We start from the raw sequence: 13,449 nt of genomic DNA on the forward strand, positions 1-13,449 counted from the left end.
GTACATTTGTTAGCATAATAATGGCTTTACACAGAAAGGAATTCTAAGGTAAATACAGTATAGCTTAACCATTGTCATTAGGCAAAATGTAAAAATATTGCTAATTTTGTGTTTAGATCTAAATAAACTCAGATGTATCAATGGTTTAGAAATTACCTGACATTTATTATCTGTCTGTCTGAATAATTTTCTTTATGAAAATGGCCACTCTAGCTAGTTGACCAACTAACTGGCCTAGTTTGCCCGGTCCTGTGAGGAATTCCTAGGCATGAGGCTTTCAATACTAAAACCATGAAATTCCTAGATGAACGAGAAGTAGGTAACCCTAACTCTGGGAGTGCGAAAAGATGAATTATTGTTCATCCAGAGCAGATGTTTGATAACAGTGATGTTTAATTTGTTCTTCTCTATCTCTGTAGATCTCAGGTCTCTCCATATTTTAAGGTCCCGTTGAAATGCCGTGTCTTCCTCATCTCTCCTTCTTCTGAATTCCCATAATACTTTATCTGTACCATTCTTGTTCCTCTTAGCACTTTCAAAAATTAGAGCTATCGATATATAAATTTTATCTCTGACACTACATGGAAAGTTCTTTTAGGACATGATATATTATTTATCTTTTATCCCCCAGAGCTTCTAGCACGGTGTGCTACACTTACTTTATCAGAAAGGTTTATTAAAAGGAATGAATGAGTCCATGAGTTAAGTAGATTATATTGATAGCGTGTAATGCACCAATATATAATGGAAAGGAAAGAAAACTCGTGATATGGGACTCAGAAAACATAGCCTTTGATCCTCTCTACCACTAGACAATATGTGATTTGGGACGATTCCCTTAATATTGTATGATTGTGAATGTTGAGACTCACACTACTACTGTTTCTTTAGCCAAAAATTGAAAGTTTCAACTAGACCTTCAGTGCTATCTAGTGATGCTTTTTAGTGTTCATTGTTAGCTTGGTCATCCAGTGTTCTCAAGGTCTAATCGAAATTTTCACCCTCTCCTATAGCTCTCTGTACTGAACAACCCCTTCTTCACTATATCTTTACACTTCTCTGTCTTTATACTTTTATTAATAGGCAAGTGGATAATTCATGGTGCTTTTTCCTTTTTTATTGAATTTATTGGAGTTGCATTGGTTAATAAAACTATGTTGGTTTTAGGGTTACCATTCCATAATACATCATTTGCATATTGTATTTTGTGTTCACCATACCAAGTTAAATTTTTTCCACCATCACAAATCTCTTTTTACCTTCTCCTACTCCCCCCACCCCTTTTCTGGGTAATCACCATACTGCTGTCCAAGGGGTTTTTGTTTTGTTTTGTTTTGTTTTTGCTTAATCCCTCTCTCTTTTTCACCCAGCCCCCACTCCTCTCCCCTCCCACAGCTGTGAGTCTATATCTAGGAGTCTGTTTCTATGTTGTTTGTTAGTTTATTTTATTCATTAGATTCCACGTATAAGTGAGATCATGTGGTATTTTCTTGCTCTGACTGGCTTATCTCACTTAGCTATCATCAGTAAATTAACAAGCAACAAGTATTGATGAGGATGTGCTCAAAGGGAACCCCTGTCTTCATTTTTGGTGCATCATCACAATTCCGACTTCTCAGGGAATTTGCCTGCAAGAGGAGTTTGAGTTTGTTCACTCCATCCTCCTCCATTGTTGTGCATTGTAATTAGGATCCTGATTTTTCCTTTCTGAGACTCTTGTTCAAATCTTTTAAAAGTGTATTTATATTTGTAATCCAAAATCTTATATATGCATTGCTTAACAAAAGACAATATTCTTGACTGTTTTAGGGTTCATGGCTTTTGTGCTCTGAGAACCAAGTAAAAATAGATCACTTGAAATCTACGATCAGTTGCTTCTGTATTTAACAATCTTTTAAAATACTTTCTTCTATTTGTAAAATCTTTCCTGTTAATTCTTTTGAAAATATAACTGACACCTCTTAAAAGAACAAACTCATCAATGTTTTCAAAATCCACATTAAAATATGTGAAAATACTGCCTTCATCAATTTTCAGTTAAAATGTGATTATTCAGACTTTTATACATTTTTTTGAATCCAGTTTTCTGTTGTTTTTAGCTAGTGATGCAAATGTGAAGAATGAAAGTCTTTCACTGGTGCAGCAGCTTGGCATTCAAATGACTGTCAGGTATGTTACGGGGAAATGGCTCTCTCGTGTGTTTCTAGAATTTCTTAATCTACCTGATATGTGCTTAATAGTATTTAATAACTAACTGTTTTATATATTTTAAATGCATAATTTATCATTCAGAAAATTATTTTGAGGATATCGGGACATGATTAATTGATCTCTGTAGGTGTATCAGTTATGATTCATTATTGTATCAGAGTTTAATTCCAGTGTATTTAAGTCTCTAAGTACTTAAGACTATCAGTTTTTCCCCAAAAATAACATCATAAAAATCAGCACATTGGTAGCATAATTATATCATTTTTTAAAATGTGATTAGTTTAAATTATTCAGCTAGGGTGATGAGTGCAAAAGTACCTTCAGCATAGATGCAGAAGTTAAAATAAATAAACCAATTATAGTAGCTAGAATTTTTAGTGCTCAAATTGTACTTTTCAAAGGAGATAGGCAGGCTCAATGGACTGAGAGTTAAGACTGAGTCATTGACCAACCCCCTCCGTCCCCCACCAATTTTGCTTATTAAATGGGGATATTGATAATCCCATTCTGAAGGGTCAGAATCAGAATTAAGTTTTAGAAAGGTAAGTGTGAAAGATACTAAATAGACTGAGTGTTTTTATGAATCTGTAGCATCATACTGAAAATGGTACTAACTCTAACTTGCTCACCTTTGTAACAAAGGGCATATAACATTGCTTGTTTTACAACCTGCTTTTTACTGTAAATGCCCTGTTTCTGTGTAACATACAGTCTGTAAATACTATAAGCAGCCTAGTCACATTTTTTAAAATTTAATAAAATGTCTTATTGGTAAGAAATAGGTGGAAAATGATTTACAATGAAGTGTTTGTATGAAACTACAATTTAAGACATAGCTGGCAGTCACATAAAACCATCGTGACTCTGGCAGAGGCAAATAGAGACTGAATTTGTTTCGGTGCTTCAAACACTGTGAGAGAGCTGCTGCTACTGGCAAAGTGACTTTCCAAAATGGGGGACACAGCTTAGTAAGACTTCAAATGAAATAAAGTGCTATCTTTTTTCGATTTGTTATCACATGGCTGCGTTCAGTATATGTGAAAAATATAGGAAAAATTTTGTGATTTTATTTTTTTTTTAAGATTCTATTTATTTACCTTTAGAGGGGAAGGGAAGGAGAGAAGGAGAGAAATATCAATGTATGATTGCCTCTCGTGTGCCCCCTGCCGGGAACTGCATCCCCTGCTGGGAACTGGCCTGCAACCCAGGCATGTGCCCTGACTGGGAATCAAACCTCGATCCTTTGGTTTACAGGCCTGCGTTCAATCCACTGAGCTAACACCAGCCAGGGCAAAATTTTGTGATTTTATGTAAAATGGTTAGATTTAGAGAATTATAAGTAGCTTTTTAATCCATTCAAATAACAAGCAGGGCATTTGCAAGTTGTTGTCGTGCTGCCCCTTGTACAAGCTGCTGACCCTCACTCACTGACTACAGGTAGCGCTCCCAGTCACTGTGTCAGTAAGAAAAGCCCCCATAAATTTCCAAAGCGGTCCCCGGGTGAAGTGCCCCTCCCACTTAGAATCATTGGAATGGGAACTTTAAAATTGCTTCTTAGGTTTAACATTTTAATCTGTTAATGTTCAGTGTTTTAGATTAAGTTAAAGATAAAATGCTTATATTCTACTTCTTCTGCGTCTGTGGTATCTACATTTGTTCTCTCATTATTGTTTTATTTGCCTTTAAAGTTACCAGTATTTACCAGATGAACACCGATAATCCAAATATATCATAGTTATCAGTAACATATATTGAGTATTAATGTTTTTTAACTGCTCTGCATAGCATAGTTAAGCCTAAAGTAGAAATTTGAAAAATTAAAACCTTAAGATTTCAAGAGGACTACACTGTGATGGATTTTAAAGAACAAATTTGCAAAAAGGCCCTGACATTTATCATTTTGTATGTTTTGTGGGTTTTTAATATAGGTATGGCAAATTCCTCAACCTGTTAAAAGATGGTGCAGAAAATGATCTTACCTGGGTTTTAAAGCACTGTGAGAGATTCCTGAAACAACAGCGAGCTCTTATAAAATCTTCTCTTCATATCCTTTTTGAGTGGATTCATGATTCAACTTCCTTCATATATTTTTCATAATTTTTAATGGAGTACCTTAACACTTTTATAGTAGAATAACCTGTATTACTGATTTTTTCATGATATATCTTCATAGTATTTGAAATATGTATTTTATTAAATTGAGTTGTGATTATTAAATTCAGTCTTATTCATTAAATCTGGAACTGAATAATAAAGCTATTAGAATATATTTTCAGACAAATATAACAAATTTCTAAAAATACAGTTAGTTGATGTAGAAAAAGCTTATCCTAAATTTAGTAAATCTAGAATAAGAATTTTAAAATTTATTATTTTACTTAAATTGGTTATATTTCAGAAATAGAATCTGACTTGAAGAAAAAAGTATTTTCATTATTGAATCTAAAAATGTGTGAATTTTTTGAATACTTGATTATGCTAGTAATTTAGCAGATAACCTGAATTACAGAGTAGATGGTGCAGTTGTGTTCGTGACTTGAACAGGTGTGTTTTTTTCCCTCCAGTTGCCAGTGATGTTGGCCTCCACTGGACACTTAAGCAAGTAGTACATTATAATAGTTACTGTGTCACTTTTTACTTCATAATATGTAATTTTATATTAATATGTTGTAAATTGGTTTATGACAAAATGAGGACTAAGAATCATTAATGTATCTTTCCTCATAGAGAGCCCGCTCATTTATGGAGTTGTTGTGTTTAATGTTACCAGAAAATATAACAGTTCCTTAACTGTCCTTCCCAGTCTGCCTGCAGGGCGGTTATGCTGGCCACGACTGGTTTGTGTCTTCTCTGTTCCTGGTGATGCTGGGGGACAGACAGAAGACATTCCGGTTTCTGCAGCAGTTCTCCAGGCTTCTGGCCTCCGCTTTCCTTTGGCTGCCGAGACTACATCTTTCTGTAAGACTTTTTAGTCTGTTTTTAAGGAGTGTTTTAAATTTTAAATCCTCTTTAAATTCACTGAGGTCTTCTTATTTGATTTGTAGAGCGTTCTGCATTAATTTATATTTATTTTCTAAGTGAATGCTTTTGATTGATTCTCTTTGGAGATACAGATTTAACATTTTCTCAAATATTTGGTGTCTTACCTAATGGTAGCTGAATGGCAGATTAATGGTAATAGATATATTATTAAATTTTAAACTTGTCATTTAATAAATTATAAAGTTCTATGTACAAAAATGGAACTATAAATAAATATTCTTTGTTGCTTTGTTAGAAATACTTGGTGAAATTACAATATAAGAAAATATTTATTAAGTTGAAATTGTAACCATATTTTATAGAGAAAAAACATATTTTGTATACATTTTTGAATCTATGGTAACTTTTGATCAAGGGATTATAGTATATTTTTTAAAATTTTACTAAGCTCATGAGATCTCAGGATTCAGTTTAGAGATAAATGCAAACCTCAGGTAATGTTCCTGTATTTGTTTTCACTTACTGCCGTTTGAGATCTCCAATTTGGGGACACTGTGTACTGTATAAACCATGCTAATGCTTCCCAAACCTTTTTCCTGACATGTAGCACGTGAGAAATGGGATCATGTGGCATCCAAGGATAAGTTAAGGGGACTAGAAAATATCAACCTAGGAAACTAAATGAAAACATTTCTTATGTGTGTACATTATATATTAGTTATAAAGAAAATAAAAGCAATACATCAAGAGTACATTAAATATTAAAATTGTATGATTTTATGCTTGAAGTAGCTATGCACATTTCCTAAATAAGACTTCTCAAGCAATGAAACTATTTTCCTTCTGGCAACTAAAATTCAAACAATTCTTTAAATTGTTCATAATTTTTTAAAACTCATAGGTTTTTTACTCTTCCATTGACAAATATAATGTTAAAAATTCTTTTATTAAGTATGGGTTTTGAGCCCATTCACACATCTTCATATTGAATATTCTTAAATGAGACTCACATTTCATTAGTCGCAACTATTCCACGTTAGTGTTCTGATTTTTACACTGTCAAATATCACTAGTGAACTGTTTTTAAACATAATTGTAATATTTCTGCTTTGAATTTATGAACATTTTCATGACACTTTATTTTAATTTTAACATAACAGCAGTGATGTGTTCTTAGAGCATTTCTTATTATAAACCTGAAATCAGGCATGGCCCTAGAGGCTTGGATTTTATTAGATTTACTGTGTTGGAGCTACCATTTAATATGGAATATAGATTTGTGAATGCATGGAATGACACACATAGCTCCGGGTTTTAGAATGAACCCTTGTTGCAAAGCCTAGACACCTGTCAGTTGGTGCAGCTGGAACATCAATGAAAACTTATGCAGTGCCTTCTGTAGTATCATTTTTTTCTTTTCAAGTACAAATGGACCATATTGAAAATTTCATTACCAGTAGTTTTAGTGCTTCTCAATAAAACAATAACATTCTGCTAAGATTCATTAGGGATTCTGTCTAAAACTTGTTGCTAATTGTAGTTACAATGTCTGTACTCTCACCACTCCACAGTATAACTTTCATTTAATAATTTTTTGATTGATGGTTTTCTATGCTAATGACTTGTTAATGCATTCAGTAAGTTTTAATATATTATTTAAAAAGTGGTCCCTTTTCTATTTTGTTGGATCCATTGGTTTTAAACATTCCACTAAGTTTTTAAATTACATTTTATTGTTTATGCTATTACAGTTGTCCCCCCTTTTGAAAATATTTATAATTTTCCCCCTTTGTCCACATCTACCCAGCACCCCCTACTCCCTCAGGCAATCCCCCAACCATTGTTCATATCGATGAGTCATGCATGTAACTTCTTTGGCTACTCCATTTCCTATACTATACTTTACATCCCCATAGCTATTCTATAACTACCTATTTGCATTTCCTAATCCCCTCACCTCTTCACCCATGTCCCCACACTCCCCTCCAGTCTGGCAACCATCAAAATGCTCTCTGTAGCCATGGTTTTATCTGTTCTTGTTTGCTTAGTTTGTTTTTTAGATTCAATTGTTGATAGATATATATTCATTGCCATCTTTTTGTTCATAGTTTTGATCTTTTTCTTAAATAAGTCCCTTTAACATTTCAGATAATAATGGTTTGGTGGTGACGAACTCCTTTAGTTTTTTTTTCTTGTCTAGAAAGCTCTTTACCTGCCCTTCAATTCTAAGTGATAACTTTGCTGGGTAGAGCAATCTTGGCTATAGGTCCCTGATTTTCATGGCTTTGAATATTTCTTTTTTTCCCATTTTTATTCATTTTATTTTTATATATATTTTATTGATTATACCATTACAGTTGTTCTATTCCTCCCCCTCATTCCCCTCCCCCCGGCACACCTCCTCCCCCACCATTTCCCNCTCCTTTAGTTTTTTTTTCTTGTCTAGAAAGCTCTTTACCTGCCCTTCAATTCTAAGTGATAACTTTGCTGGGTAGAGCAATCTTGGCTATAGGTCCCTGCTTTTCATGGCTTTGAATATTTCTTTTTTTCCCATTTTTATTCATTTTATTTTTATATATATTTTATTGATTATACTATTACAGTTGTTCTATTCCTCCCCCTCATTCCCCTCCCCCCAGCACACCTCCTCCCCCACCATTTCCCCCCTTTAGTTTATGACCATGTGTCTCAAGTTCTTTAGATTCTATATTTCCCCTACTATTCTTGCCCTCCCCCCTATCTGTTTTCTACCTACTGTCTATGCTATTTTCTGTCTATGCTATCTTCTCCCCCCCTCTCCTCTTCCCACTCCCCTGTTGCTAACCCTCCATGTGTTCTTCATTTCTATGGTTCCACTCCTGATCTAGCTGTCCTCTCGGTTTGCTTTTAAGTGTGGTTGTTAATAACTGTGAGTTTGCTGTCCTTTCACTGTTAATATTTTTCATCTTCTTTTTCTTATATAAGTCCCTTTAACATTTCATACAATAAGGGCTTGGTGATGATGAACTCCTTGAACTTGACCTTATCTGAGAAGCACTTTATCTGTCCTTGCATTCTAAATGAAAGTTTTGCTGGATAAAGCAATCTTGGCTGTAGGTCTTTGGATTTCATGACTTGGAATACTTCTTTCCAGCCCCTTCTTGCCTGTAAGGTCTCTTTTGAGAAATCCGCTGACAGTCTGATGGAAACTCCTTTGTAGGTGACTGTCCCCTTATCTCTTGCTGCTTCTAGAATTCTCTCCTTCATTTTAATCTTGGCTAATTTAATGATGAAGTGCCTTAGTGTGTTCCTTCTTGGGTCCAACTTCTTTGGGACTCTCTGAGCTTCCTGGATTTCCTGGAAGTCTATTTCCTTTGCCAGACTGGGGAAGTTCTCCTTTATTATTTGTTCAAATATGTTTTCCACTTGTGGCTGTTTCTTTTCCCCTTCTGGTACCCCTATAATTCAGATGTTGGAATGTTTAAAGATGTCCTAGAGGTTCCTAAGCCTCTCCTCATTTTTTTGAATTCTCATTTCTTCATTCTTTTCTGTTTGGATGTTTCTTTCTTCCTTCTGGTCCACTCCATTGATTTGAATCCCAGTTTCCTTTCCATCACTATTGGTTTCCTGTGCATTTCCCTTCATTTCAATTAGTTTAGCCTTCATTTGTTCCTCTAATTTGTGACTGTACTCTACCAATTCTGTGAGCATCCTGATCACCAGTGTTTTGAACTGTGCATCTGAGAGGTTCGCTATTTCTTTTTCACTTAGAGTTATTGGCTCTGGGGCTTTGAGTTCTTCTTGAGCCATATTTCTTGCCAGTTCCTTCTAGCTGAAAAAGTTTCTTTTGAGAAATCAGCTGACAGTCTAATGGGAACTCCCTCGTACATAACTGATGGCCTTTCTCGTGCTGCTTTTAAGATTCTCTATCTTTAGCCTTTGGCATTTTAATTATGATATGTCTTAGAGTGGGCCTCTTGGCATCCATCTTGTTTGGGATTCTCTGTGCTTCCTGGACTTGTATGTTTATTTCCCTCACCAAATTAGAGAAATTTTCTTTCATTATTTTTCCAAAGAGATGTCCAATTTTTGGCCTTTCTCTTCTCCTTCTGTCACCCCTATGATGTGAGTGATGGGATGCTTGAAGTTGTCCCAGAGGCTGCTTGCTCTGTCCTTGTCTTTTGGATTCTTTCCTCTTGTTGTTCTGGTGGGTTTTTTGGGGTTTTTTTCCTTCCTTGTGTTCCAAATAATTGATTTGATTTTCAGCTTCATCTACTCTACTGTTGTTTCCCTGTAAAACTATTCCCTGTAAAGAATAAACTATTCTTTATTTCAGTTAGTATATCCTTTGTTTCTGACTAGATCTCTTTTATGCTGTTGAGGTCCTCCCTAAGTTCCTTGAGCATCCTTATAACTAGTGTTTTTAACTCTGCGTCTGATAGATTGCTTATCTCCATTTTGTTTAGTTCTTTTTCTGGAGTTTTGGTTTGTTCTTTCCATGTTTCTTTGCTCACTTTGGCAGCCTCCCTGTATTTATTTCTGTGTATTAAGTTGAGCTGCTATGACCCTCTGTCTTGGTAGCGTGGCCTAATGTAGTAAGTATCCTGTAGGATCCAGTGGCACAGCCTCCCTTATCATCCAAGCTGGGCATTCGAGGCGCACCCTCCATGTGTGTTGAGTACATCCTCCTCTTATAGTTAAGCCTTGACTGCTGTTGGCCAGTCAATGGGAGGGATTTACCCAGGCCAGTTAGCTGCAAGGATTAGCTGTCACCACTGACCACAAAACCTCTGCCCTCTGTGGAGGGTCAGCTGTCCAGGGGCAGGGTGGAAGTGTTCCGGTGTGGTCTGTAGATGTCCACTGAATGCATAGGCTTTGGGGTTTTCTAGGTGGTGTAAGCAATGTCAGCCCCACCCTGTGTTCTGCCCAGGACCACCCTGCTTGAGCTATAAAGCAATCTGAGATGGCTGCTACTTGTGCTGTGCTTGGATTTTCCCACAGGAAGCCAAGCTGTGAATCTAAGGTGGCTTCTGCTCTGCTGAGCCTGGGGCCATTTAGGAAGATGTACAGTAGCTGTGCCTCACTGAGGCTGGTTATTGCTTATCTGAGAGGATTTAGGAAGTTATGAATCATAAGCCAGGACCACCCAATGAATGTGGAAAAGTCTCTGTTAACAACTCGTATGGGCTGGTTAGTTTGGTGTGATGGAGTCTTAAGATATCCAGGGTGGGGCAGACAAAGTTAGCCAGGTGAATGGAGTCTCAGATATGGTCCCTACTGGCCGGGCCTGTGGCTTTATAGGGAGCAGTTCAGAAAAGGGACAGTGGTGTTACAAAGGGTAAGAGCTCCTTCTTTCTTTCTGGCGCATAGTATTCCACTGTGTAATGGATGCAAGTCCAGAGCATTATGCTAAGAGAAATAAGCCAGGCGGTCAAAGACAAATACCATATGATCTCACATTTAAGTGGAACCTAATCAACAAAACAAACAAGCAAGCAAAATATAACCAGAGACATTGAAATTAAGAGCAAATGGACAGTGACCAGAAAGGAGATTGGGTGAGGGGTGGGATAATTGGGGGCAAAGGGTGATGGGTCTTCAGGAATAACTACAAAGGACACAGGGACAAAACCAAGGAGGGTGGAATCAGGGGAGGGAGATGAGGATGGCTGGAGTGGTGGGGGAGAGGAGGCAGGGAGGGGAAAAGGCAGGCAACTGTACTTGAACAATAATAAAATGGAAAAAAAAGAAGGGACAATGGCCTCTGCCTACCTTTCTATCTGGAAAAACACTGTCTCTAGTTCTCTCACCTTGAGGCTAGACACTTCAGTTCCTCCCTGTATGCCAGCAGTCCCCAATGTTTTTGGCACCATGGACCAGTTTTGTGGAAGGTGTGGCTGAGGGGGTTGGGGATGGGAGAAGAGGTGGAGCTCAGGTGAGCTTTGCTTGTGGCCCAGTTCCTAATAGGCCTCAGACTGCTGCCTCTCCAAGGCCCTGGTGTTGGGACCCCTGCTGTATGCACTGGTGCCTTTCAAGCTGCTACCCCTGTGCTGGAGCTCAGAGGGAGTGAGTCTGAGTAAGTCTGCATGCAGGTTCTTTAAAAGAAACTGTTTGGGACTCCAGAAGTTTCTTCCACCAACTTAATCACTGCTGGTTTTTCCAGCCAGAAGTTATGGGAACTTACCTTCCTGGCACTGGAACGCTGGGCTGTGAGGCCTGGTGTGGGGCTGGGACTCTTCGCTCCTAAGATATCCCTCCCAAATTTTTATGTGCACATGGATGTGGAACTAACACATCTTGTCATGCATCCTCACCCCTCTGAACTGTCTAGATGGATGCAATTTCTTTAATTCCATAGTTGTCAGACTTCCGTTCAACTCAATCCAACAGTTCCGAGTGATGTTTGTTCTGCAGTTTAGTTGTAATTTTGATGTGGTTATGCAAAAAAGTGAGCATGTTTACCTGTGCTGTCATATTGACCATACTATGCATGAAATAAGCAAATCTTGATAAATTAAGAAATTTGCAGTGTGGCGAGACACTTTTACTCTAGCTATTTGTAGGGTAGACTTGTCCACCTACTTGAGCTCCATCTCACATTATTGTAATCAATGTCAAATTGCTTCCACCTGTTTCCAGTCTCCTATTCCCCAACCTCATTATCCTGTTTTGTGTTGTCCTTTCGTCCCAAACCTACATCAACTTCTGATGTGCTTAATTTATGTATTTATGTATTATTAATACACTTAAGTTAATAATAAATACATAAATTAATTCTTTGAGGGCAAGGTTTTCTCTTTGTTTACTGATGTGTCCCAAACTGTGGCCCATATTAATTAATAAAAATGTGTTGAACGTGAAAATTAATATTTAACTGGAAATATGTAAAGGACATTAGACTTATGTTACTTGAGAAAATTTATTTAAATGATATTGGATCCTCTGCATTCTTAAGAATGTTGTAAACAAATTACATTTTAAAAAGTTTAGAAACTTGGCCTATAATAAGCAGTATCGGAAATAATGAATATTAATTTGAGGTTTTCAAGAATCATTCCTTTTTTAAGATTTTATTTATTTTTATAGAGAAGGTGAAGGGAGGGAGAAAGAGAGGGAGATAAACATCGATGTGAGAGAGAAACATGGATTGGTTGCCTCTTGAACTTGGCCCACCAGGGACCGAACCTGCAACGGATACATGTGCCTTCTTCACCTGGAAACAAACCAGCGACCCCTTGCTTCACAGAACAATATCCAACCAACTGAGCCACGATGGTCAGGGTTCAAAAATTATTTTTTGAGCTCTGTATTATTATTATTTCATCAAGTATTAGAGTTTGGCTAATTATTAACACTAAAGCTGTTAATAAAATAAGAGATTAAGATATAATAAGCAATTAGTTTTTTTCTAATTTCTAATTAGGAATACCTAATCTCAAATAGTAATTATAATAACAATCAAAATCATACATGCCTTATCTGTTACTAAAACCATGAAAAAGTAGAACAACTTAAATTGAGATTAAAAACTGAAGGATTTTATATTCAGATTCACAAAAAACTTGTTTGATAAAAATTCACACACAGTTCTCTCTTATTCCTCACAAAATATTATCCATCACAGGAAGGTTAGAGTTAAAACTTCTAATAGAATTCAACTACACATTTAGATTTTTTTTCTTTTTGGGGGAATTTCTTTTGCTTTTGATATGATACCACTGTTCCTAATGATGCCTCCGTGTCCCTTCAGCCAGACAGCCAGACCAGACAGAGCCTCTGTTTTATCAGCTCCCAAAAATAAAATTTTAGACCTCTGCCCACATAACAGGAGAGTTCAGGTGCTCAAAGGTGCATCAGTTCTTCTCATTTTAGCCTCTTCCTCTTTATTCCCAGAGATTCCTGTCCATCAGCTTTTGAAGCTTTTGGAGATCCTTCAGGATAAATTTGGTTGGTTCTGAGCTTTCTCTACTGTTAACTTAAGATTCCACTTTTTCAGGCCTGGAAAGTCTTTTTGCTTTCCGCCTTCAAGAGTTGTGTTGCAGTTCTCACCTGTATGTTGCAGTTGAAATTCACAACCATCAGCATGTCATGACGCACTTGTGAACCTCTTGCAGGGCATTAGCAATAGCAAGTCATGTGACCAGTCACATAGGAAGGAAGACCGGAGTATAAACCCCATTTTATAGTGTTATAGAATGACATTTTTTAAAACTATCGTCAGCGTTTTCTCTTCACACGTCTGCAGGAGGTTGCACGTGGGCACAGACCGCTGCAGTG

General features: G+C 36.8%; 1 protein-coding gene across 2 annotated transcripts in view; it reads left to right on the forward strand.

The window, feature by feature from the left end:
* TBC1D32 (TBC1 domain family member 32) overlaps positions 1–13,449 on the forward strand; it is a 181,799-nt gene that overhangs the window by 146,363 nt on the left and 21,987 nt on the right. For both annotated transcript variants that reach the window (XM_037045843.1, XM_037045842.1), the window contains exons 29-31: positions 2,100–2,169; positions 4,140–4,255; positions 5,015–5,169. In XM_037045843.1, the coding sequence (XP_036901738.1) occupies positions 2,100–2,169; positions 4,140–4,255; positions 5,015–5,169 (341 nt within the window). The remainder of the gene's footprint in view (positions 1–2,099; positions 2,170–4,139; positions 4,256–5,014; positions 5,170–13,449) is intronic.

This window comes from Sturnira hondurensis, unplaced genomic scaffold, assembly GCF_014824575.4.
Source record: "Sturnira hondurensis isolate 20B ecotype Veracruz unplaced genomic scaffold, ASM1482457v3 Scaffold0004474, whole genome shotgun sequence".
In the NCBI taxonomy this organism is placed as follows: Eukaryota; Metazoa; Chordata; class Mammalia; order Chiroptera; family Phyllostomidae; genus Sturnira; species Sturnira hondurensis.